Here is a 26,191-nt window from a genome sequence, read left to right on the forward strand (position 1 = left end):
CCTTTAAGTTGATGTATAATTTGTTTTCTAACAAAGAGTTTGATAGGATTTACAAAGGGTTAATGGACCTTAAGTTCATCTTGCTCCAATTCCTCTTCCGGGAGGATGGTGACTTGGGATTTTTGTAAGCGTGTGATTTGAAGGTATTTTTTAACGAAAATCATGTTTCTACCTATAATTAATAATTTTATTGTTTAAAAAAATACAACATATCCACAGCGCTACACGGCGCCACTGGTCCAAGTTTTTCGCTGGTCTGGTCTGGTCTACCTTTTACCCATTGCCGCACAAAGTGCACCAGGTGGCGGTTTCGAGTGACGACCTCTAATGGTCGGAGGGCAACAGAGTTTTACTGCGTTGCGGAGTTGGACGATACGGAGGGTTGCGCAGTATTGTTACTTTATGGTGAAAATAATACTCAGAAGGTTTTAATCTATGTCACAGATAGGCCGCCGTGTTATGTTAAGTTAACGTACGTTATGTTTGATTGTTGGTTGAAATATAACGAAGCTAAAAAAAAGTGTTTCTAATTCTATGGGGTACCGTGTAGATGCCAGATATTGTCCTAAAATTTGTTTGTGTGTTTTGTACAGTTGTATGCCTTTCATTTTTGAATTGTGTGTGTTGAAAATATGCTGGAAACATCAACTCATTCCGTCCATAAAAAGAATAACAATCACTCAAAGAGCAGAAGAGAATCTGAATCTCTTGTATATGATGATGGAACAAACACATTTTTCTGGAGGGCACACACAATATCAGTGCTAGTATTTGGTGTGATTGCTTTGGTATATGTTGTTTTCATAGATGATCAAAGTGATGACCGGGAATTCAACATCAAGCGAGGAATTATTGCTTCAGTTTTAGTTTTTTTGGCCTTTGGTATTACCCAAGCCAAGGATGGGCCTTTCATACGTCCGCATCCAGCATTTTGGCGCCTGATGCTATGTATTAGCGTGTTGTATGAACTGGGCCTTGTTTTTCTTCTCTTTCAATCTGTTTCTGATGCTCGCTTCATGCTTACTTATATTGATCCAAAATTGAATCAAGCTTTAGATTTCCGAGCCTATGGTGGTGAATGCACACTCTGGGATCCTGGACATCCAAATGGACCCTTGCATAACTTTGTTGACAAGCTAGATGGATTTGTAATAGCACATTTCTTGGGCTGGTTTTTCAAAGCTCTAATTTTACGTGACATTTGGCTAACAAACTGTATCAGCATTGCTTTTGAATTATTAGAGTACACTTTTGAACATCAACTGCCTAACTTTTCAGAATGCTGGTGGGATCACTGGATAATGGATTTCTTGATCTGTAATGGCCTTGGAATATATCTGGGCATGCAATGTCTTAAACACCTATCCGCAAAAGAATACAAGTGGCATGGGCTATGGAATATTTCATCATACCGTGGCAAAATGCGTCGGGTTGTAAGCCAGTTTAGTCCTTACAGCTGGGTAAAATTTAAATGGCAGCCGACTGAGAATCTTTTTAGATGGCTCTTTGTTTTGATTTTAAACATGATGTTTCTCCTGACAGATCTGAATACTTTTTACCTTAAGTTTGTACTATGGGTTCCACCCGATCACCCAATAGTCATTGGTCGACTTATTGCCTACCTTCTGTGGGGTGCAGTCGCAGTAAGAGAGTTTTATGATTATGCTGGTGGAACTGCCAAAAAGTTTGGTCAGCAAGCCTGGATGATTAGTGCCATTATTATCACCGAATTTTTAATTGTGGTCAAGTTTGGTAGCGATGTATTGTCTACACCTTTCCCAGCCTATATCCAGTGGTTTTGGTTGGTGGTACTTCTTACTTACATTGTTTATACCATTTGGAAGTTTCAAATGAAATTCCCGAGGTTTAGGAGATGGTTTCAAGTAAATGTGGAACACAAAAAGATTGAAACTTCTTCAGCTAGTGAGCTTAGTGATGGTTGGTCTGACCAAGAGCCGCACGATGGTGTTAGAAAGCGTGTGACTTTACATGCCAACGGTAATCCAAGCAACTAGTTAATAATTTTCCAAGTCATTCTTGTGTGTGCAGTTGTAGTGGTGTCATAATGTTCAACTGTGGATTATGATTTTGTTTGATTGGCAGTAAAAACTGCCTCCATCGCATAACTCTTGCTATTTACATTGTTGTCTGAATTTTGCTCAATAAATGATTAAAAATTTCAGACTTCCAAAATAAAAACCTTGCCATTTTACACCTTTGTGAAAAGTATATGTGTGTTGTTAAATTAGTATTATTTTGTTAAACTGTGGTTTATTTATAAAAAGTTGTTTTTAATAAAAAAATAGTATACTATTTTCCTATTTTTAGGATTGTTATAATGCTGTGAAAAAATTGTTACACATTAAAAAATATTTATCTGGCAAGAAAACGCTATCTTCATGGTGTAAAGTTGTATTTTCATACCCATTTTTGCTTTTTATTTTTATATGTATCATAATTTATTTATTCCAGATAAAGTTTCTGAAATGTATTTAAAGTTCATTTGTGCACTGTTCATGCTGTGTGTCCTGTCGTTTTTTAATTTACCTCTAAAATTTCTGTAAACTAACTACAAGCTGTTACTGATTTGTGTGAATTACTGATGTTTGCCACTCATTTTTATTTTGTATTGCTTACCACAGCTTAATTCAGAAATAATGTTTTGTCACTCTTTTAAATCTATGTATGCCTGTGAATTTATGAGTAGACAAAACAAAACTTATAATAAACAGTGACTTTATTTCAATTCTGAGAATATGGGGAAAGGAGTTAGAACTGAAAAACATGACATATTTTTACATGACATGTCAACAGATTACATGACATGCATGGGCGCCGGCACGTAGGGGCAAAAGGGGGCACTTGACCCCGCTTGGAATTTCAGTGTACCTCAATTTAACATATTTTGCAGCAAACATAATTAAAGTGGCAGTGCGGGAATTTGTGACATCGTTAAATGCTTTAACTTTTAGGCAACTCAATTGTGAAGCACACTATTTATGCCTTCATATGTAACAAATTCTTGATGTGGTAAAGTATGAGCCAAAATTTGCCCCCTCTTGCAAAATTTTCTGCCGGCGCCCATGATGGCATGTCTACAGTTTATAAAAGATAAGCTGGTGACTAATTGGGAAGCACCCCTATATTGTGGAAGTGAGTAAGTCCCCCAAGAAGTCACAGACCATGACATTAAATATTGATCTATTGTTTGTCCTAATATGTCCCAAATTTAATATCTCTTTAATACATGTTTGCAAATTATTTGAGACAATGTCTTGCATGGGCACAACCAGTGGTGGGATTAAGACGGTTCGCACCGGTTCTGTAGAACTGTCTTACGAAATTTTTGTGAGATCAGCGAACCGGTTAGTATTACTTGTTAAAAAAGCTGAAAAATATGACTTTTGTGATAGACCCGACTGACAAAAAATTTGAATCCCACCACTGGGCACAACTCATTGCAAAGCTGCTTCACGCGTTTCGACAAAAAACGCTGTGCCGTCAGTGTCGGATCTCGTGTGAGAGTATATAAACAAGCCGAACGAAGCACTTCGACTTCACCCCTTCCTTTCATATTTTAACGGAATGCACATTTTTCTCTGAAATACGATTTTAAAGTCATTTATGAGGTTTTCACTTTTATTAAGTATGCATTCGCGATAGTGAAAGAAGAAAAAGACGGCGAAACGAAAAAAAGCCAAAAGACCGGCACTTGTGAAATTTTCAACGTGACGAAAGTACAGAGGGGAAGCCCCCATTGTGATCAATTCTTGCCTTGGTTGATTGAGTTTGGAAGTTACCGTAGCCGTAGGTCATTTACTGTAAAGCTTTCGTAAAACAAAAGCCATACCGGAATAAACCAATCGAAGTCAGGCTACGATGTTGTTATTGATTTGCATTTCTTTAGTTAAACCTAACAGACTGACGGAAAACAATTAACACTGCAATTCCAGGTTGTTCTAGTCTATTGTATTAATAGCTTATGGAAATTTGCAGTTGCAGCAACAACCAGTTAATCAAGATTTTACATGACAAAAAATAACAACTATAAAAGCACCATCTTTATATGAAGTCAAACAATGATGGAATCAGAATCATCAACTGATAATGTGTCATCCAAATCTGAGAATGCATTCTTTAGTGCACAAAATATCATCGATAACTATCTAACCAATGGTATAACATTGTTTGTTTACTGTATTCTATTTACCATTCTACTGTATTCTATAAAAATATTAGAAACTGCAATGTTTTAAGCAAATCTATGTTTTCAACAAAAACTATCAAGTGAGTCAGAATTGTTAGGTCCGTTTTTTATCAGTGGTAATTGGATTAAGTTAAGTTTATTCAAGTTGTGTGCATCAAAACCATGAGTTAAATGTGACACTTAACTGAATTTAGTTCAAGTGATTGTGTAAACCAGGGGTTTGTTCCTGTCGGGCCAATTATAACTATCAAAATTTTATCGCGGGCCGCACCTGTGTATAACACAAAGTGATTTGGCTTGGTTTCTCTTACCAAATATGCTTAACTACAAGTATAATTCGTATTTGTTTCTAGCCACATTTTGCCAGGTCGCAGAAAACTAGCATCAGGCCAGGCGCATTAATCAGCTCAAAAATATGTAATAATTGGACTCGTTTGCCAGTACTTTTAAAATCCAAGCGTCTCTGCGGGCCGCACAACCGTTAATGAAGGGCCGCAGGTTGCCCACCCCTGGTGTAAACGCTGGTGGTGGTCTGTAGTATAACATCATGCTGTAAAAATTGCAATAAAGTTATGACAATAGCTTGTTAAACCATGCTATTTTTTGCTTGTTAAACCATGGTATTGCATATAGCTTGTTAAACCATGGTATTTTTTGCTGAGAATATTAAGAACTGTGCATTGTGTACCCAATTTGAACACCTGTTTTCCATATTCAGTATGTTTAATCACCATAATTTCCTCCCCATGTTCATGCTAATATTATTTCCAACCCCCGCAACAGGTGGCTTACAATCAAGGTATTCAAAAGTTCTATCAAAACATGTTGGCCAACCTTTTATGTTATTAAGCATGCAAATAAGATTAGTACTGACATATGTTAGACATTACAGTACACTCATGTAAGAATATACAAAAATAACTGCTGATATTTTTTTGACAGTTTGTCTTCTTGTATTGTCATGGGCTGTGCCTTGGTCAATTGTTGGAAGTGATTGCCTTCCAGGAGGTAACCTGTTTGGTCTTATCATTTTGATTGATTGCTGTATACTGGCTGGAAAATTAGTTGATCTAATTCATATTCCAAAACTTCCACCTTTACCATCTCTTTTGGGTAAGCAAACCTCTATCTGTAGTTGGGCATTTTTATATTAGTTAGCTTCAATTTTGGTTTACAGTAGTTGTTCAGTTTCTTTTTTTAAGTTTGTTCAAAAAAGTAACAGGTTATAAGTTACAGATTGAAAGTGCTATGCTGAATCAACCCGGTATCTAATGCATTCCCATTTATACCATTGTTTAAAATAAGTATGTTGCAATCGCTGGTCTGCATGAATGCATCAGGGCTGATCCCAGTATACATATATGTTGATCTTGGCCCAATTTTCAAAAAGTTATCACTGGAATTTGGAATGATTTTGAAAAAGCTCTAACATGTGTTAAAATAATACTTACATAGTCATAGAAGTTTTTTATTTTAGGCATGCTACTGGCTGGATTTGCATTGAGAAACATTCCAGGCATAAATTTTGCAGCGTACATTGATCCAGCATGGTCAAGTGCTTTAAGATTAATAGCACTAACTGTTATATTGGTCAAAGCTGGACTAGAATTGGATGCAGCGGTAAACCATAGTTTATGGTTTTTATTAATTCAGAAGAATTTTTGATCATAATTGCTGTCTAAATTTCTGCCCTTGAAGCTAACCTTGTGGTTATGTGTCAACAACATATGTCTGGTTAACCATTTACCAATACTGTGTCTGGATGATATGTTGTATTATACAATCCAATTAGGTTAATGGCATTATATCACCAGAATTTTAAAGTGTCAAATTTAACTTGTCAAAACTGCATTGATCACTGAGCTTCAATATTTTTCCAACAGCACAGTGTAAACTATATACTTCCACACCAAATAGCTGCACTGAAAAACTAAATAAAATTCTATAACTTTTGATTATTGGATTAGAACTCACAAAAAAAAAAAACTTGATATCCTGACACTCTGTATATTTTATTGCAATTTTTACTGATTGTAATTTTTTTAGGCACTCAAGAAAATGAAAGGAGTTTGTGTTCGATTAACAGCAATTCCATGTTTAGTCGAGTCAACAGCTTGTGCCATATCCTGCTATCTTTTGCTTGGATTTGGTTGGGAATGGGGTTTTCTATTGGGGTAAAACTAGTTTGATTTTATAAGCTTTTTGTTTGTCTGTTTTTTATTTGTGTTCAATCAAAAGTTCTGCTCAATCTGAAAAATATAGTTTAACAAACCAGTTAAGGAACAAGAATGGAAAGTTTAATTTGTACAAAGAGAGCAATGACTTGAACCTGTACCATAAACTAAACTGCACTATTTTGTAGATTTGTCCTTGGCGCAGTTACCCCAGCAGTTATTGTTCCCTCACTTTTGACATTGCAGGAAAAAGGCTACGGCACACAGCAAGGTATAAAAAATCAATATCGATCAATAATATAATCAGTAGCTACACACATCATGATTTTCATTTGATGCAGTATTATGTGAGAAGTGGTATAGCCGATATAAAAGTTCCTGTTCTAACACAGAAACAGAGTAGTGGGCCTAGGATTGGTCCCATCAAAGCCCCTTCTTTCCGTTGTGTGCTAAGGGCACATAAGCCTAAGTAATGATGGTTTACGTCTATTAGTGATGGGACGGGTACCCGGTACTCGGCATCGATGGTATATCGAACGATTTTAGTGGTATCGATACTCGTACTCGGTAATGAAATATTTTGTCTCAGTTTTCGATACCAACGTTCGTTACCGAAGGCCGGTATACACTATAAGAATAGGGGCGACTTTTTGCCAATTGTTGCTTCAGAAAGAACAAAATGGGGAATAAGATCCACCAGGTTAATTTTTTTTTCGCTATCGTGTGGAGATTTCGTTTTTCTGCATGTGTTTGTGGTCGCCTGTATCCCGGCCATGGCAGATAATTTAGCCACTGATATACAACACTATACTTAAGTACTCGGTAATCGTACTCGGTACTTGGCATCGAAGGTATTTTACGTGGTACTCGTACTCGGTATCGGTACTCGCTTTGAAACCTGGTATCGTCCCATCACTAACCTCTATGCTGTTTGCCTTAATCCACCTACAAAGCGCTCTATACCTTTGAGCTGATATTTCCTGCTTGGTGATTGTTTAAGTGCAGTTGCATGCCACATTTTTTTAATAAAACAAAATAAACTCAACTCATTTCCGAATTTACGTTTTTGCTTTTATATTTCTGTCCAGGTATCCCTACTTTGGTTATAGCCGCCTCGAGTTTTGACGATGTTCTTGCAATTAGTGGATTCAGTGTTGTGCTTGGAATCGCATTCTCCTCCGGTAAGTTGTGCATTTGTTACAAGCGAGCCGAAATTAGGCCCTGAAAATCCAAAAGACGTGGCAGTACCCGATTGTTTGGTGAAAAAAACTGGCACGAAAGTTGGTAAGATTGTGGCACAAATAATGCTAAGTGTGAAGTCAGGCCCCAATCAAGCCGTTTCTTTCAAACTTGAACAGAATCTGACCCAAAAAGCCCGGTCCGACTTACAACACTGACTTAGCTTTGGTGTCAAATACGTCCCATTTTGGGGGCCACTCTAAAATACGCAATCTACGCAATCTACGCAAGCTATACGCAATCTACTAACAAAAACTAACTGAGATGTTGATGGTTAGTGCTATTAGGGTCAGGGTGACGGTTTGTGATACAATTAACTTTATAATTTAATTTCAGATGCCTTTCAGGTCTAATTTTCTCTACAAGTGTTCACATGCGGTACCATACAGTGTTTAGTACCACTCTCAACACATATGAGAATATTAAGCCCAAACTGGACATCTAAAACTAAATTATAGTGTTATTTTTATTATAAACCCTCACCCAGACCCTAAAAGCCCTAACCGTCAACATTTTTTAAAGGTTGCATACGTTTTATAAGCAGATTGCGTACAGATTGCGTAGATTGCGTAGATTGCGTATTTTAGAGGAGCCCCCATTTTTGTAGTCAGTTCTGCAACAGACAACGGCGTCAGTACAACCGCATACGGTGTAACAGACAGTTCAAACGCATCTTGGCAACAAAACGCGACGACCGCATCAACGACACTGGGAGACCCTGGCGCCGGTGCAGGTAAGAGTATCATGACAACGTTCAGTAGCGTACCTATTAATTCTGACGCCTATACGTGGTCAATGTGATTGTCTTTAAATGTGTGCATTGCCCTGACGTCAAATGACCTGTACAAAGCGCGATATTGCCCACATAACAAAAGTGTTGCCATGGTGGCGGTTTTCCGTCCAATTGGCCGGTTTGCGACTTGGTGTTGCGTTTTTTTTATCACTGGTTACTACTTGTGTTTTTGGTCGGGTCGTTAAAAAGGCTCGTTTAGTGCTTGTTTTTAATTTAATTTATAGTTGCGTTTTTTGGCTAGTTTTGACACGCAGATCGGCGTTTTTATGAGAAATTGTCAAAAAAACGAACACCGAACAAAAAAGCAATTTTTTTCAGGTCTTTTTAATTAACTTTTTAATTGCGGATGAATTGTTTTTAATCTTGCTGTGTTAAGTGATATGACGAAATTATTTATTTGCAGGTTCAATAGTGTTAACCATATTTCGTGGTCCACTTGAAATGATTGGTGGAATAGCAGCAGGGATCTTGATGGGAGTTTGTCTGTGGTATGTTCCTACTGCCTCCAAGGTAAGCAGTATTCTAGCTCAGTGGTTCTCAACCGAGGTCTGTATGGCTTATATTTTCAAAGTTATATATTTTAGCGCAATTTTCAGGTCTAAAGAAACATTAGGGTAAATATGATCTTTAGAAACGGCCGCTGGGTAAACAAGACAAAACATGCTTGATAAATTGTGGCCCAAGTCATCCTTTTTACCAGGGTTGCGAAGAAGTTAAAAAAATTCTCCTACTCCAACCTTAAAGAAATGTTCGACCCCATTAAAAATGAAGCTTTTATGTTGCTTGTGCATTTCAATCGACTAAATATGTGCGATTCAATCGACTAAATATGGTTGCTTGGTGACATTTTTGTGTTTGTTTTTTTGTTTCATTCTTAAGAATGAAATAATTATTCTCGGTGGGCGGGCAACGCCTTTTGGGTGGCTGCGTCAAAACTGTTTTATTGCAAGTCCGTTGAATCAGTTTTATTTGATTTTTTGACTGAGGTAGCCTAGTTGGTGATTTCAATTTAGTTCAACTTATCAGGTTCCACTGGGTTGGAGCAATGCCACTTAAGTTTCTTGCACGGATAAACACCAGCGACCGAAATAGGATTAGAACCGACAGCCTTGTGAATGTGAACACAAGGCGGTTGCGCCTAAAACTAAGGACAAATTTAACAAACAATACAAGTACAATACCTAAAATAAATATTCTTTAATCGCTTTTCCATTTTGATGTTGCAGAAAGGCGTTACTCTTATCCGCACCTTGTTTGTGACAAGTTTAGGAATTCTTTCCATATTTGGAAGTCAAATAGCTGGGTTTCCTGGATCCGGAGCACTAGCGGCTATTGTCCTTTCTTTCGTTGCTTCAGTGCGATGGCAAGATGAGAAGGTCGGTGAATTTGATCGACCACCCATACAAACAGGGTTGCCATCGACATGGACACCCAAATAAGGACAACCGTAAAATTACACTTTTATACCATTCGAAACAAACGTTTTTTTACAAATCTTTGCATTTATATGAGCCATGACATATCACATGTCATCTTTTTTGCCAGCAACAATCTGTTCCAGCAATTCCTTATTTATACAAAATACTTCGTGCATCTCACGACAACTCAGGTCTAGGTTTACTTTTACTTGTAGCAGAGATTTGACGTGTAATTGTTGAAAATAAGACAAAATAAGGACTTAAGTCAAAAACAAGGACATTTATTAGAAATAAGGACCGTATGGCAACCCTGCAAATAAATCAGCAACTTCTTTTACTCGAAATCTAATCCTCGTGTCACGTTTTAAGCGAACAAAATCGTCTTAGAAAAGTTTTTTGTGTTAAATCAAACTAAACTCTCCCGATGACGTCATCAAAAGGTGGTCAAGCAAATCCTCAACACCACAGTACTCTCGATTCATATTACAGCGCCACTAAAGGTTTTTTTAGCTTTAATTTAAATTAGGCCTTTTTAATTTCAGATTCCCGTCTCAGAGAATATGTCGTTGCTATGGCGAGTGTTTGAGCCAATCATGTTCGGTTTAATCGGAGCCGAAATCACCATCGAAAGTTTAGACCCAGACACAGTGGGTGAGCGAAAGTTCGACGTTATAAGTTGCGATATGCGATGATATTTTCAAAGCACTTATAATTTTTTGGTATTCAGTACGTAAAGCAATTAAGGTTTTCCTGTGAGGAATACTGGTTAATTGTAAATTGTCTTTCTTTTACGGTCAAACAAAGGCTTGTTTTTGCGTTTTGGTCAAAAAATGGCTCCAACTGTTTGAAAATATTCACATTATAAGCAACGTTCATAGTACAGTTGTATATTGGCTATTGTAACAAACATATCGTGTTTTGACATCTTAAGTTCCTATAAGTTAGTAGACATTCTAAATTGTTGTTAAAGGTCTCGGTATTGCCGTTCTTGCCATTGGTTTGCTCTTTCGGGCCCTGGCCACTTTCGGCGCTGTTTCCTTCGCTGGACTTAATTTGCGGGAGAAGATTTTTGTTTGCCTCGCGTGGATGCCAAAGGCAACTGTACAGGTAGAAACTATTCGATTGGGGTTGTGAGGATTTCTATTTTTTAAGCCCTTAAACCAGATGTATACACTAAAGAGCTTTAAGGCAACGATGAATATGTGGCTAGAATTTGGATTCGCTGGTAAAATCAAATACAAAGACACAACTTGATTTTTTGTGAGTGAAGTATAAATGTGCTGCAGCTACACAAACGTCGCTTTAAGGTAGTTTTTCTCTGGTGGTACATGATGACTTTTAAGGTGGTCCACAGCAGGGGTCGGCAACCTTTTTTGCACTGCGGACCGTTTTTGATACTAAAATTTTATCGCGGACCGGTCTTCAAAAAAACTACAAATATTTAGCAATAAAAACGCTTAAATTAGTTTATCATCCCCGGGATATATGGTGAAAATGTTTTATAGCGTTTAACCTAAAAAATTGTACGGCCCGGTAACGAACTCCTCATGGACCGGTACCGGGACGCGGACCGGCGGTTGCCGACCACTGGTCCACAGGACGTCGTCTAGATTTCGAGATCAACTGTATATGCATTTACGGTTTTATGAGATTCTCGAAATTGTGTTGTAAAGGAATATATTAAAGCCAAAATGCTTGGCGTGCATGCTTACTGGAATATTCCACGCTATTCTGTTAATCGGGCTGACGGTCCATGACATAAAACAAACTTAGAACTGCTTTGCTTTAAACTAAATTGTTGCCCACAAGTCCTCGTTTAAAATTTGTGTCCATGTGCTATGTTGATGCCACAAGGCAAAAAACGCATAAAATGTCAAGGTTCGTTTTAGGCAGCCATTGGACCCTTGGCCCTCGACTTCGCCAAAGAGCAAAACGCTCCCGATGACATAATCAAGGTGACCAAGCAAATTTTGACCATCGCAGTACTTTCAATTCTGATCACAGCTCCACTGGGGGCAGCAGCTATCGGGTTAACTGGACCGAGTCTGCTACAATCAGATAAGAAGGACGACAACGATCAAAAGTCACATGGTATTTTTTTGTGGAGTTTTGACCCCATGAATTGCCCTTGACCCTAAGCAATTGCCATGATGGAAAAGTTGTCCCTCTTTTTTTCGGGATTGGGGGTGAAGTGTAAGAGTCTGTGGGGCACGCAAGTTAAAAATAATAGAAGTCATGCTACGCACCTTTACGCATCTAAGTGACACTAATAATGCCACAATTTTTCAGCTACAATACAAAACAAGACTGTTGTTTTATCTTCGGGATTGTCTAGTTTAAAAAACCTATGTGATCTTAAGTTTTAAAGGTTAATGAAAGCAACCATGAATTAGCCTATTTCTTAATATATTTTTCTCACCTTTGAAATGAATAGTATTTTGCCACTGCCCTATGGAAAGCACTGGTCTTGTAATTGTTTTTGCCAACTTTAAATTTTCTTCTTCACATGTAGGCAGTGAAGAGGATTTTACCACTGGCGACACCAAGTGGAATGACTCCGAAAATGTACCGTTAAAGAAACGCTCGGTGTCGCACGAGAGCTCTCCAAAGCGCAACACAGGCGACAGCGTCATACAGCTATGAAAAACAACACCGAATTTGTATTGAAGAAAACATTTTGTTACCTATTTTTCTCACTTTTTTGCGTCAAGAGCATTTAGTGGTCACCGCAATACAGCGATTTAAAGTCACACTTATTTTGGTAATAACAAACCTGGTTTACATATAGGTACTTTTCGTAGTGAGTACTTTGCTTTCATACTAGTACTTCTCATGGCGTTGGCAAAACTGTGTAACAGTTGTTTTTTGCACCAGTTCTTTTTGTACACTATTACTCCTAATTTATTCCGACATGCAATCACTGTGCGTGTTTTTGTTTGTGCTTATTTTGGCATCGTATATTTTACAACTCCCCTCGTGTAAAACAACGCTATTCTGTACCCAGTTCTGTTCGAAAGTGTTGTCAAGCTAATTTGAAATGAGTTTATTGTGCCCCTAATTTATAACTCTACCAAGGTGCTTTCTTAATTTTAATTGCCATACTTGTGACGTACGGTATTTAAATGTTACCATATTTTTGACAATTTTACAACAATAAATGAATCAAATTTATTTGAAAACGTTTTAACAGATTTCTTCTTTCTGCTCAAATTCCTCTTGACCGTTTTCCTAAGAACTGAAATGTCGCGTCCGTAAGTCTCAACACATTTCTTGCTTTTTGTATGTATATCTAGAACTAATTGATTCTGAAGGACCGAAAAGGGCCCAACCCTCTCTTACCTAACGGAAGTCTTAGACACTTGGGCCTAAAGTAATTGTTTTAATTTAATTTCCAATTTTATGGAGACTGTGTATTACAACCAAGTCACGTGATCCATGAAAATAGTGCCATTTTTGTTGCAACAAATTACTTCAAAATATAACTACCAACACATACACATGTAAACAACGCTTTCTTCGCTTCAGTCTAGCTGCCTTATCAAGCAAAAAACAAACAAGGAGAGTTAATTATAATCGCTGGCCACAAAATGGTTGCAGTCACTCAGTTGCATTGCTGGGGGATTTTAGCGGAAGCTATTTGCCCTGCAAAAGTCTGCTGTCCAAAACTGGCACTGCACAATTGTCCTAGTTCCCAGTATTTTGTGCATCTACAAATCTCAAGTCATAATGATTGACCCTCTGAGGCTTCGACTGTTTAGTTGGGGTCACTTGGGATCACAGATTCAAGCAGAGATTGGCGGTTTTTCTCACTGCATTACAAACAGTTATGATTTAAAAATAATTTTGAAGCAGAAGTCAACATTAACTTTTACAATAAGGTTTTAAACAAATATTCAATAATGTATATTTCCTTTTTATGATCAGATAAACTTGGATTTCAGACTGTTTAAAGAGCTTTGATATACCCGAACTGTACATAAAAACTCTGTAAATGTCGTAAATTGTAAGGTTGCATGCAAATTAGCACATTTCTCACATATGACTTTGACAATTTCCATTTTACAATTGAAATTAGCACAAACTTTAAACTTTTTTACAAAACTGAGACATTGCCACAAGTAATTCCGTATAATATGTTAAATCCAATGCGTCAAGTCTTCGGTTTGGTATCAGACAGATGAAACCAAACATTTGTAACCTTTGACAGTCTTCGGCAATAGAGACTATAGGTCCATTGTATACGGCCAGAGGCCTTTGTTTACAGAATTATCTCCGATTATTATCCGCAAATATAAATTAATGTCGCAGTTGTTAGCTTGAGCAGTCCGCCGCAAAACAAACGACCAGTATTAAACATTCAGTGTCGACGAAACGTTATTCAGCTCCTACCTTTTGATATTAAACAACACATATAAAATTGCATTTTGGTCCTATTAAAAACATACTGTAGGGTAGAATGTGGGCTATACATATTTTCAGTATAACTAGTGTTCACAGAGGTATAATCTCTTCTTCTTAACTTGCACCAGTTTGGTAAAAAAACAATGTTTTACAGAAGTTTTGACTCGGAACAAATAAACGTGGTAATTGCAAATGAAGCTTTATCAGGTAGCAACCGAAACTGGCGACCTTTACAAGGTGTCATTTGCTATGCTAAAACTAAAGTTTGCTAACCCTTGGTGATAAAAGTTTACGCACCTTGTTATTTCACATGCAAAGATGGTATTTTACATGCACAGAAATGCCCTTTGAATAGAAAGCAGTCGGGATAAGGTTGGTAATGAATTTGCAAACAGCAAATGATAAAATTTACAGGATATGTCAAGCATAGGCTACGTCCTGAGATGTCAGGCTATGACAGATTAGATGGGGTAATTTTAAATTTATGTTTGACAGAATATGTTTTTTTGCTCATCTTGTATTGTGATGTAGCAATATTTTATGAAGGTGTTTTTTTAATATAAAAACAGTGGCATTTGTATCAGTGGTAATGGTAAATGTTTTGCTTGAATAAAAGTTAACATTGTCATGGATTTTTTTAAAAGGTCAAAGTCTTAACGTGATACACAAACCACTAGTTAAACACACATCCAAGGCACAGCGTAACGCTTTATCTGACGAAACTGAAGAGGCTATCAACGAAATCAATTATTCATCGAATTTATTAAGTGCCACAGCCTCCAAACAATATTTGTACTTTGATAAAATTGGCTGAGCTAGTTTCGAGTGAAGCTTCGCATGCCTGGGCAAACAAAGAGGGGCTCTTAATGTATAGGACAAGCAATTAGGCTATGTTTAAAATCGCATTGTGTCTGATTCCTTACGGCAGTGCTTCTTAACCTTTATAAACAATTCGAACACACTGCAGTGTATTGTTTCCAACCTGGGGTTTTGGGGGTCTTGGGGGTCTGCATCAACTTAGGACACAGGCTTCAAGAATGCAAAATATTGCTGAATTTTGGGCTTCAAGAATACAGAAGTTCAAGACGCTATGCTACAAATGTAACTTCTTTAACCCAATAAACTTGGTTCTGATCATTTTCCTTTATCATGCAACATCAAATTAATACCAAAAAATGTCAAATGTACATAAATGGGTCAAAGGAACCAAAAAACAATACATTTTACTTATGTGCCAATACAAATCTTACTTTTATTTATATATGTGTCAGTTACTACTAATATTATGAACTGCTGCACTGCATTATCTTCCAAGCTTCTTTCGAACTTGTACTAAATTGATTTTTCTGGCCATATTTTTGTAATGAAGATGACCTACTCCCGGCTAGGTTAAGAAACACCAAACTAAAAAGCAAATAAACTTTCAAAGAGATGCAACTTTCTGTTACTGTGTTCTCAAAAACGCAATTTTTTATGCAATATATGTACGTGACATAATGCAAGTCATCAAAGTTGCAGTTGAGTTCTTGTGATTTATTAACGCACTTTGGCTTGGAACACAAAACGCGTGTGACGTAACAGACATGCGCGCGATCGGGTGATGACGTAACACAAAACGAAATACGCGTTCATATTTTGAAGTGTCAACGAGAAAACCCACTTTGGTTCTGAAACAAAAGCATGATAATAGGAAAAACTCTAATACTCTGGAAAAGCAAAACAAAAGTTACTTTATCTCCCTTTAAGTAGGTAATCTGAAATACCTATAGACTTGAGCGACAACAAAGAAGACTTTGCGATCGGCAGTTGTTGATGACGTCATACAATGCCCCCCTCCCCCCCAAAAGGGGGTTTTGGGGTGAACGATGATCTAGTGTAAGATTTGGAAAGCAAAAAAAGAAGATTGCACAAATTTGAAAAGAGTCGCCCAAGTGACGTAATAGACTCTTTTGTGACGTCACAAACACAGGCGCGCGCAAGAAAGAAAACGAAAACACTTACACGTAAATAACACTGGAGTTGCTACTGGGGGTAAAGAAAATATGGCAACGCTAACACAAACAAAAGGCGACCATTTACTGGGAGTTAAATGTTAGTACGGCGCAGAATTGAAAACACACAGTTTAATTACACGACCAATTGAAAAAGAGAATATTTTGCCCAATTGGTCTTGTTTTCCTGTTGAGCAGACAGCATTTGTAATTCAAATAAAAATTTTAACTATGAAATAGTAGCTTTTGGCAATATAACGTAGGTACTATTTTTTTAAAGCAAAGGAATACGTCGAAACGAGCGAAACCGAGATATTTTCGGGTTACAAAAATTTGTTAGTGGCAATTTTACACCTAAAACAGCTCTTGTAAACATTTTTGACCACCATGGACTAACGGTTTCATAGCACTATCATTCGTGCTAACTTGAAACCTAGTACAGCCAAATTATCGTTAAAATTACGTTAGGGAATAATAAAGAGTACTTTGGCGAATTTTTCAGCGACCTGGGAATTAATAAAAAACCTTCGGGTGGGCCGTAGCGCTTAACCATAACGCTTTTCGGACTCCGAGAGTTAATTTACGCATGCTATCGCCTAGGTTTTGCTTAGCACAAAGGACGTGGACTGCGAAATGGGTGTGTTCGCATACAAACTGTAAACAGACTTCACGCCAACGCTGACAGTCCAAAGATTTCCACTCAAGTTTTTTACACAACGTAACGCCAAACCTTTTTATAGTCAACAAAGATTTTAAAACTGCTTGAAATAAGCGTTGGCTATTTGATCGACTGATGCTGTCACTTAAGCAAAACGCTTAAACTCATTTTTGCTGAGCAAAGATAATCAGGTCGTGACCTCCAAAAAATGACGTCATTGATAATGCTGTGACGTCGGAACATTAGTACATTTATATAAAGACCTTTGCATTTGCGGCATTTCAATTTCACTGCAAAAAAGAATTAGGTAGGAATCAATGCAAACATGATAAACGAAAAAGTTAAAAAAGTATGAAAAATAAGGACAAAAAATTAAAGAATAGCGAGCTGCTATGTACTTGGTACGTGAACAAAGAACTCGGAAAACGGAAGGGTCGAAAAATCAGGCGAAGGTTTTTCTGTTGGCGATTCTGTCGTGGTGCTCCTGGCTTGCCTTAACTCTGGCCTATGTCTGTCCAGTGCAACGTGAATGCCCAAATGCGGCTGGGCGCGCATGTGTTGCTGCTGTTGTCTGGCCGCGGCTGCAGCCTTGGACGCCTGGACGCGCGGAAAGGTTTTGCTATTTGACCGCACGTGTCCAAGTTTACAAGCAGCTATATGGTCCGCTGTGCTCTTTACCGCGAAGACATCAAGGTTCGGCGTTGACTCTTCCGGGATTTCGAGTCCGTCTTCCGGCGTGATGGGCTGTAACCGTCCCGGGGTCCCGTTGTTAAGGAGCTGCATTAAAGCTCCCGTGGCATCGGAGAAACTAGCGGACTTACGGTGCCTCGATTTTGCGTTTTGTTCGCGTTCTCCATTGTTCGAAGCGGGGAAAAAGCGTCCACCTTCATTCGGACTCGAATCCGGCGAAGTGTGAGAGTTAAACGAGGAGGTGGAGGAGGAAAACGAAGAGCAGGAGGAGCAGATACTCCTCATGTCCAGTTTCGCTTCCCGGAGGCTCTCGGAGGAGAGTTTTTTCACCCATGACTCCGCTTCTTTGATGGTGCTCGCTACGAAGCGGAAGGTGAGGGAAGATGCAAAGTCTGTGAGTTCGAAGCTTCCTCCCGTGGTCTTCCTGAGTTTTGCGCGACTCACCGGGAGTACACATCGGGGTTTCGGCGTTGCGTTCGGACTCGCAGGGTTGTCATCCGGGACTGTACAGAATTTAAATGCAAATGATAAAACATGGAGCAGACAAAGGAATGCTTGAGATAGAGTTTGTACGAAGTGTCATTTTAAAAGTGAACATATTTTTTTATCACTTTTTATTGTCTACATTTGATAAGCTGGCCAAATATCGTGTGTGCGTTCTCGGTAAAAAAGTAGCATCAACAATTTTTTTACTGTTGCTTTTTTACTGTAGTAAAAATGCGAACTGTGAAAGTGAAGGAATTTTAAACCAATGTGCTCTCAAAAGAAGTATAACAATGCAGCTTTTGTTTTTCGAAAAAAAGTCAGTTAGACAAAACCACAAGCTTTTGGCAAAGCGAATAACTTTACGTGCGTTAAAACCTCCGTTAAACTTTGAAAGCCCAAAGAGATGACTTTACAAATAGGTAAGTGAGCAATAAAATACCCACACACTTTGCACGCGCTAATGCATGTTATATGCTTACAGCTTTTGCACGCTAGTTTGCTTTGTGGGTTTGGCTTTAATGTGGCAGGAATCAATTGGATTTTTGAAGAAGCCATTATTAAGAGCTGAGGATACTTTGTTTGTTGTACTTACGTTTTCATGCCATTCACATGGAATTACTCCATACAACACTATTTTACCTGTTTTTGTACCATCTAGCGTGTCTTATACTTTTTTAACAAGATCTAAAAATCGAGTGTGAAATAAACACTTGTGACGAAGAAGGCCTTGCCAAATTATAGACATGCGGTCCTTTATGTGAAACATATCGGCAACATTCCAAACAACACTTACGTAATTGCAAAGGCAGTGGTTATCAAGTGCAACAGGAATCGCTCTCTATTTTCAAAATATCAAGCAGTAATTGAGCAATTTGTAACTACAAGCCTCCTTTGAACCGATACGGTCCGAAACGATTTGTTGATGACCTTATAAGGGCATAGTCATCAGGGACCAGGCGTTCAAGCACTACAGTATGTAGATTAGTGTATTATAACCAAATACCTACCAATATTTGCGACCACAGCGTTGACTTGCTTGTTTCCCTTTTCGATCTTGTGCCACACAAGGAACGGACTCGTTTCGTTGACGTATAACGTCACATGACACTCCTTAGGCTTGCTTCGCTTCCGTTTCCAAGGCTCGTAGACCTGCATAGCAACGAAACATTTTCAATCGTCTTACAGGTGAAATTAAAATCAGCAGCTCCATAGGTCGAGTGCCGGGCGCGGGCTCAAAGGTGGGAAGTGGTAAAGGCCGCGAAAAAACACGTTACCGCCCAGACCAGCTGAACTGCTTTAATGATGTGTCTGCATGCTTTCAGGCAACCTCAAAATGCGACCAGTTTAGCTAGTTTAATGATTGTTGCGCAACCTTTCTGGGTATTGGTGATGGTTGAATGATGTTACTTTTTACTCAAGTGCAAAAACGTAAGGCATGTGCGCGCCTCGAAATTATAAGTTAATGTGGAAGTCCACCTAATAATGATTTGTGATAACAACCTAAAGACCTATGATGACACACATATGTAGAAAGTTTTAATAATAATTGCAACAAAACAAACAAAATCACCCGAAAAAATGTCCCGTACAGCAATGTCGCAAGAATTTTTATCTCAAACTAAAGCAGATTCTGTTAGGAAGCTTATTCTATGACAAAGTTGACAACGAAAGCCAGGAATTATAACCGAAATTATATAGCACACTTGACAACCTATGTGGCTGTAATTATACGTTCGTTCTGCATTGACATTTTAACACCCGTGCATTCAGATGCGTGAGACGGAAGAACATCGTTATTTGGGAAAGGTCACGTGCCCGAGTGACAGGGAACGGGCTTGGCATCACCGATAGACAAATTTGCTTCGCAGTGAAAATGGCAACGAGAATCACGGAAACAAGTCACGAAATCATGTGAACTATGAACTTTTGGTCGCGTGCAACTGGACTTTAGCGAAAGGCGAACTGTGGAATTAGATAGGTGCAAAATGTTGCAATATGTTGCACTGATTTTGCAACCACCAAAAACGTGGCGTCGAAGAGATTTGGTAAGACATAAGACGTAACTCTCAGCAAACGCTGTAATGCGACTTTAGTATCCAATACGGTTCATGTCTTGTCACAAACTGCACCGATGAAAATTATAAATCTAAACAGTGTGCACTATGCAGCAAACTTAGTATCTAAACTAAACCATTAAATAACTTTAAGCCACATGGTCAATAAACGAATGCTTCTTAAACTGGAAATATCGCCCGCCTTTTGGTGTAGAATTAAGGGGGCGACATACACTTAAGTCATGTAATTTAGCAGAATATGTTATCTTGCTTGGTTGTAAAATCAAGTTTTCTTTTTGGCTGCATAGAGAAAGCCAAATGGAAGACATATGGGTTAAGCGGCAAGTCGCAGCAAATCAACGAGTCCGGGTGCTCTGTCGATTGGTGGTTTATTAATAACTGCCCGGAAGGGTTGTAGGGGACTTAGGTCAGACACTCAATACATCCGCAATTCAACGAAAATAGCTCGGCCGGAGAGCGGAGCCCGAACTGGATTTCGCGAAGGATTGGAAGGAATCATGCCTAATCGACCGACTGAATCATTAAACACAAATGCTTTGCAAAATTATCCAAACAGCTGACTGTTATATGTAAAAGATAAGCGAATTATGACATTACATACGGCTATGTTTATCAATTTTGTCATAATTTCAATCCCCCCATATTGCACTACAAAGATTCTTTTTTGCCAAACGTTCAGGTACACTACTTTCGACATTGCTAGTCATTTTTAGGGTAAAATCGTTTGTTTATTCAACTTGGTTTTAAAAAGCAACAGGAAAAATGTATTGAAAGTCAGCACAATAGTCCGCGTGTATTACCGGTTGAAAATCATTTGAAACCATTTCCAATCTGTCACAACAAAACATCACATTATCAAATGTCACTACAGACTAAAAAATCCCAACCACCTAAAAGGCGAGTAAAACTAGAATCTTTTACACTTCGGGCTATTTCAAGTTTACCTGCAAATACGCGATCCCCAAAAGACCCTTGGCGACACAAAAGGTAGTTCGGAAACATGATGTAACCAAATCGTCCTGGGGACAAAAGGCCGTCGAGGACACAAGCAAATTGTTACGCAGTAGTAGCAACCTGATACGCCTTGACCTTCCCGTAAATCGAAGAAAATAGCCCAAAGTTGTTTCACACTGTTGCATGCGCCGAATAAACCTAACCGGGCTCACTACGCAAGTACGAGCAAGGCTGACAACAATTCAGGTCTAAATATACTGCTTTATGTTTAAACTTCTCACGGCGTTGGTGGAGAAATCAATGCAAAGATACTGGATTTGGTTACAAAGGACTTGTTAATGTTGCTTAAATCGCTAAAGGCGTTTTTGTGTGAAAATGTCTTGTTGACAACGATTAGCATTTTACCAACCAACATCAAAACAACAGGTCAATGAATAAAGTCATTTTGATTGTAACAGCTATGTTTATTTGCTCTATAAAACTTGGTCCCACCCAAACGAGTAATTCTACGTGTTTCAGTTTGAAAAATAACCGAGAATAAATGAAGGATCGGCGTGATTAAAAAAGTAATAAAAATGGGGGTATGCATTCTTTTTGGTACAGCTTACATTGCATTTAACATCAACAATCTCGTGTCATGCGTGGCAAATCTTTTAGGCCTGGCCGTGGCTTGACGGTTTACATCGAAATTAGGTCTTGCGCACAGCACTTAGCGCCTGCACGCAAAGCAGCTAAATTTCGATGATTGCGACGCTTTGGTATGCCTTAAATCAAAAAAGCGTTGTTTCAATGTCAACCAAGTTTACAGCGTAAGTAGTGTCGCTGGGACGCAAACGTCCAATTTGCGTCAGCGGAGATGTATTACTTTGTGTTACGCGATAACGACATGGGTCTAAACACGGTTTAGGGGATGTGTGTTTACCGGTGATATTACCGCCCGTATATATTAAATATCTCTACGTTTCGATAATTATTGTGTCCGCCGGAAGGAATCAAAATTCTTTGGTTGATAATGTAGCCATTTTAACTAATACAGTACAAATAGAGCATTGTTCGATTTTACACTATAATTTTTTAGGTTTTGATGCAACAATATCACAAATTTGAAAACGTTTATTTCCTATTTCAGTTAGCTATCTTACATAGAACAAATATATGCTGCTTATAAAAGCATATTTAAGATAGTTAACTGATTTGAACCTGTAAAAAAACGTTTGCAAAGTTATAACATGAAAGGTTGAAATCGTTTGTTAGTAACAGAAAAGGGATTGATTCCCAGAATCAATTTACTAGGATTTGATAAGAATTTTACAAGAATTTCTTGCTTTTTCATTATTGTGGCCGAGTGATCGAATTTAGGGCATTAGCCGCCTGCAACACACAATTATCGGTTCAAAAGCTGTCACACCACGTTGCCAATGCACGAATCAGCTACAGCCGTAAGAACACCATTAACAGCATCATGATGATAATTGTACGTGTCAAACGGCTTTTTTTCGCTGCCGGACCAAATATGGGAGTAGCAGTGCACAGAGCTTAAGGGGAAACGAATTCAGTTTCCAAGAGAGACGTTGCCTTTTTGTATCACGAATATATCTGTGGCACAACACGCCAAATGCGCCGGGTCTGTGAAAAATGATTTGTCTGCTTCCTGGTAAGCAATTTGCAAAGACTGGTCCAGCATTTCATTGAGAGTTTGTGATGAAATGTTTGTTTGCCTGTGATAACATTACAATACAAAATTGACAAAAAAATTCACAGTTTACCACAATATATATTTCAGTTCCTTTTATTTATGCTTTTGTAAGTAGATTATCAAAGGAGTTGTTCACAAAGCCAAAATATACAAAAGGTTTTTAAAGACGTAAGATTAAAGTTGCTTTCGGATCCAAACGTTTCCGGTGAAAATCTGTTTTAAGCAACGGCCACCAACGCAAGTCAAAACGCCCTCAAAACATAAACCCTATGTTTACCGCAACATGGAAATCGTAACATTAACTGCTACCTTACCGGCCCTGTAAGTTTAAAATTCCTTCACTATAATCCCTACCTTTCACTTTGCACGTATTTTCTCACGTTGTGTGGGCAAAGCGACAGGTGGGACAGATTTGTCGGTCGTAAATTGAAGCTAGCGGTCGTAAACGCACCATTAAATCACAGTTTACTGCAAAGGGAATAGGTCGGCTTTGTTCATGGTGCTACAGGCTCATATGTCAAAGCAATATGCCGTTTGACTTTCGTTTGACAGATATAGAAGCTTTGTGCACAAATGCAAGGTTCTAAAATTTTCGAGCAAAAACATACAAGCCAATATCTAAGTGTAAAACATCACTACGTTACGGTAGTTTCTACTGTCATCGCCAGGTATATACTGGCTTTAATATTGTAGTGTAAATGACTAAATCCAAAACATGTTGATGTCCTTTTCAGTCGGTTTTTGAGAAAACTTAAAAAAATAAGTGAAAACAACCAGCCCAAACTTTTTTAACCACGACAACAAACTTTAATGTCACCAAGCCAGGATTCAGGCTTTCAAAAATCCTACGCAACAGTCATCATGATATTTGCAATTCCAAATTTTCTCGAAACTGAAACGAAATCAATTTGTATTTATATTTGGTTGCAGGGATTAGGAAACTGCGTGCAAATGGATTCATTCAAGCAGCCCTAACCATCCCATCACACTGACCAAAATACTCATTTTTTACAACATTGTGCCCATAAGAACATGCCATATACTTTGATTCTAGAAGCGGATAAACAAAACACAGCTATGTTAGAACGCTTGTTAAATCGAAATGGAAAAATATCGGTTGGGCATATGCGCAGAAAATTGTGCAGGAGGGTTCAAATTTTTTACTTAAGATATCAAACTTTTATGTACATGTAGGCAAGTGCCTCTTGCCCTTATGTACCGGCGCCCATGTGGTTGAATAACGTACAACAACTCTCTCCACAATCCTAAGTAGGATCCACCTGTCAGCGTGGAATTCTGTTTGCAAACATATATTTGAAACCTGCCAAGTAGGTTTGCATACAAGGTTATAGTTTGACCTTTCGCTCAAACGAGGCTTGGCTAAGTATTTTTGATTTTGTGATGCATAACATGAAACGCATGTCATTACGTAAAACACGATTCCGCATACGCATAATGTTTTCCGAAATGTCAACAAAACGACCAAACCAATTTACATAACGTGGTCATTTAAATTGTTTACGTATGTGATCTTTGCAAATTATAGCGAAGGCAATGCGATATGTCAAAAGTTTTTTATGCCAGACACTACGTATCAGATGTTGGAAGCATCCATTAGATTCCTAAGCTTGTTATCGATGTTTTTGGAGTGTGTTTTGATGCTCTTGTCGCTTTATGAGAAATTTGTCTGTTAAAAAGTGCCATTATCCTGATGAAGGTGTCCCGTATGGGACATCGAAACGTCGATTATTCAAAATAAAAACTGCTGGAAGAGCATTACTGTTTATAAGTTGATAAGTCCAAATACAGTTCAATAATTAAACTTTAAGTAATACAACGTTTAACTTTGTTCTTCACTGACAACGCAAAGGCGAATGTCATGCAGACAAGCTGGGTTGCAACAAAATTTCGACCCCAATCACTATTTTACCCATTCAACAAACCACATGTTTTTCATAGCGGCGATTTTTAATAATGTCTTTAGTTTAGTTTTTTTTACTCAGGTGTGTTACACCTCAAACGTGGTCACACGACACAATTTTTGCAGCGCGGGAAACCAGTTTCCAACAGCTTCCGCGAGCGACGCCGCCTTGGGCCAATAGGCGGATGTTTTATGCAGCTATTGCTTGAAAAATGTTCGCGAAACTTGCAAGGTTATGTGGGCACAATGTATGTGTTCTGTTTCGTACATGAACATATGGCGTAAACAGATCAATAAGCAGCATTATAAGCTCATTTAGGGCATGAAATTGGTTCTGATTCCGTCACAACCAAGAACAACAGTTACGAAAGCAAGTACTATGGTTTCACAAGGCAGCAACTAATTTTAAGACCATTTACGACAAATGTAAAAATGGCGTTTTCAAACTGTTTTCATAAGTAAAGAGCTACATCAATCCGTCAACTTCAACAATTATACACTGCTTGTTCCTACAAACCACCATTTCTGTTTTGTAAAACAATTTGTGTAGTCCCGGGCCTGGCATAAAGGTAGCAGGAAACAAGGAAATGCACAACGGTCCAAACAGCCTACCTGTAAGTCTCCTTGTAAAACGGCGGCACTAACTTGGATGCTAGTGAACAAACTGTGCTGGTCAATCTTCGGTGGTTTGTTGGCTCCCGTCCTAAAAATGGAACCCAGAGGCGTCATCATGGGCCTAGTTAGTCCAGTTTCTGGCCAGTTTGGTCAGTCCACGACCAATTGACCCAAAGTGACCAAAATCGGTAAAGTTTCCGTATGCAGGAAGCCTACGTCCGGTTTTCTTTTGGTTGCGGATTAAAATGGCAATTGCTTCTTGATGCTTGGAAATGGACAATAGCGTCAGTGCAGTCTTATTCTCAGCATCTTTAAGGCATATGCTTTTACCACATAAAGCTCGCACTTAACTGCCTAAAAAACAAAACGTATCATATTTAGGTTAGTTTTCAAGTAAATTAAAGAGACATATAAATTACTTGGAACACCAAATATCGTTGCTTGGGGGAAATACAGAAAATGCCAACATTGGATGTGAAAGATTTGTTTACATCTTATGTGAAAGGCTTGTTTACATCAAACAATTTTTTATTTGAATCGGGTCCCAAAAATTAAGGCTAGGTAGACTACCATTTAACTGGGTCTTGCATTTAAAATACGTAATAATCTGCATTCCACATGAGCTATGTGCAAATGAACTTGGCCAATTGGCACCACTTGATTGTATACAGGCCACAGCAGGTTAAGGCTGGTCTAACGAAAAGCAGGCCCGCATCTACATACAACGTGTTAATGTGACGTGTCAGGTCACAGCACGATCTGTAGTAACCCTTCGTCATCGTTAGCACACCGTGTTATAGTATTAACTACCCAGGCGGAAATGGGGTAGAGACGACGTAAATTTTGTCGCTTTCAGTAAGGGTGAAGGCTACA

At 38.4% G+C, this 26,191-nt stretch overlaps 2 protein-coding genes and 1 pseudogene across 2 annotated transcripts; 2 read left to right on the forward strand and 1 right to left on the reverse strand.

Annotated features, from left to right (window-relative positions):
- The first annotated feature begins 342 nt into the window (after positions 1–342).
- On the forward strand, positions 343–2,746 carry LOC145239502 (phosphatidylserine synthase 2 pseudogene; annotated as a pseudogene).
- Positions 2,747–3,668: 922 nt separating this feature from the next.
- Positions 3,669–13,002, forward strand: LOC145239155 (sodium/hydrogen exchanger 9B2-like). The gene is made up of 14 exons (XM_080102439.1): positions 3,669–3,807; positions 3,997–4,176; positions 5,150–5,320; positions 5,685–5,827; positions 6,254–6,381; positions 6,570–6,652; positions 7,470–7,562; positions 8,228–8,353; positions 8,817–8,923; positions 9,640–9,789; positions 10,374–10,482; positions 10,802–10,938; positions 11,721–11,922; positions 12,344–13,002. Exons 2-14 carry the CDS (start codon positions 4,080–4,082, stop codon positions 12,472–12,474), a joined length of 1,677 nt encoding a protein of 558 aa, XP_079958565.1. The 5' UTR covers positions 3,669–3,807; positions 3,997–4,079; the 3' UTR covers positions 12,475–13,002.
- A 2,748-nt stretch (positions 13,003–15,750) lies between these two features.
- On the reverse strand, positions 15,751–25,693 carry LOC145238677 (uncharacterized). Its single transcript, XM_080101918.1, has 3 exons — positions 25,316–25,693; positions 19,065–19,206; positions 15,751–18,074 (listed from the first exon to the last, which is right to left on the reverse strand). The coding sequence occupies exons 1-3, from the start codon at positions 25,433–25,435 to the stop codon at positions 17,272–17,274; spliced, it is 1,065 nt and encodes a 354-aa protein (XP_079958044.1). The 5' UTR covers positions 25,436–25,693; the 3' UTR covers positions 15,751–17,271.
- Positions 25,694–26,191: the final 498 nt, after the last annotated feature.

This window comes from Phallusia mammillata, chromosome 7, assembly GCF_965637545.1.
Source record: "Phallusia mammillata chromosome 7, kaPhaMamm4.hap1.1, whole genome shotgun sequence".
NCBI classification, from domain to species: Eukaryota; Metazoa; Chordata; class Ascidiacea; order Phlebobranchia; family Ascidiidae; genus Phallusia; species Phallusia mammillata.

Coding starts and splice junctions, on each gene's coding strand:
- LOC145239155 (XM_080102439.1), top strand. CDS start 4,080: ATGATGGAATCAGAATCATCAACTGATAATGTGTCATCCAAATCTGAG. Junction 5,321..5,684: donor ACCTTTACCATCTCTTTTGG/GTAAGCAAACCT, acceptor TTTTTATTTTAG/GCATGCTACTGGCTGGATTT. Junction 6,382..6,569: donor GAATGGGGTTTTCTATTGGG/GTAAAACTAGTT, acceptor ACTATTTTGTAG/ATTTGTCCTTGGCGCAGTTA.
- LOC145238677 (XM_080101918.1), bottom strand. CDS start 25,435: ATGATGACGCCTCTGGGTTCCATTTTTAGGACGGGAGCCAACAAACCA. Junction 19,207..25,315: donor TTTTACAAGGAGACTTACAG/GTAGGCTGTTTG, acceptor GTTGCTATGCAG/GTCTACGAGCCTTGGAAACG. Junction 18,075..19,064: donor CGCTGTGGTCGCAAATATTG/GTAGGTATTTGG, acceptor AATTCTGTACAG/TCCCGGATGACAACCCTGCG.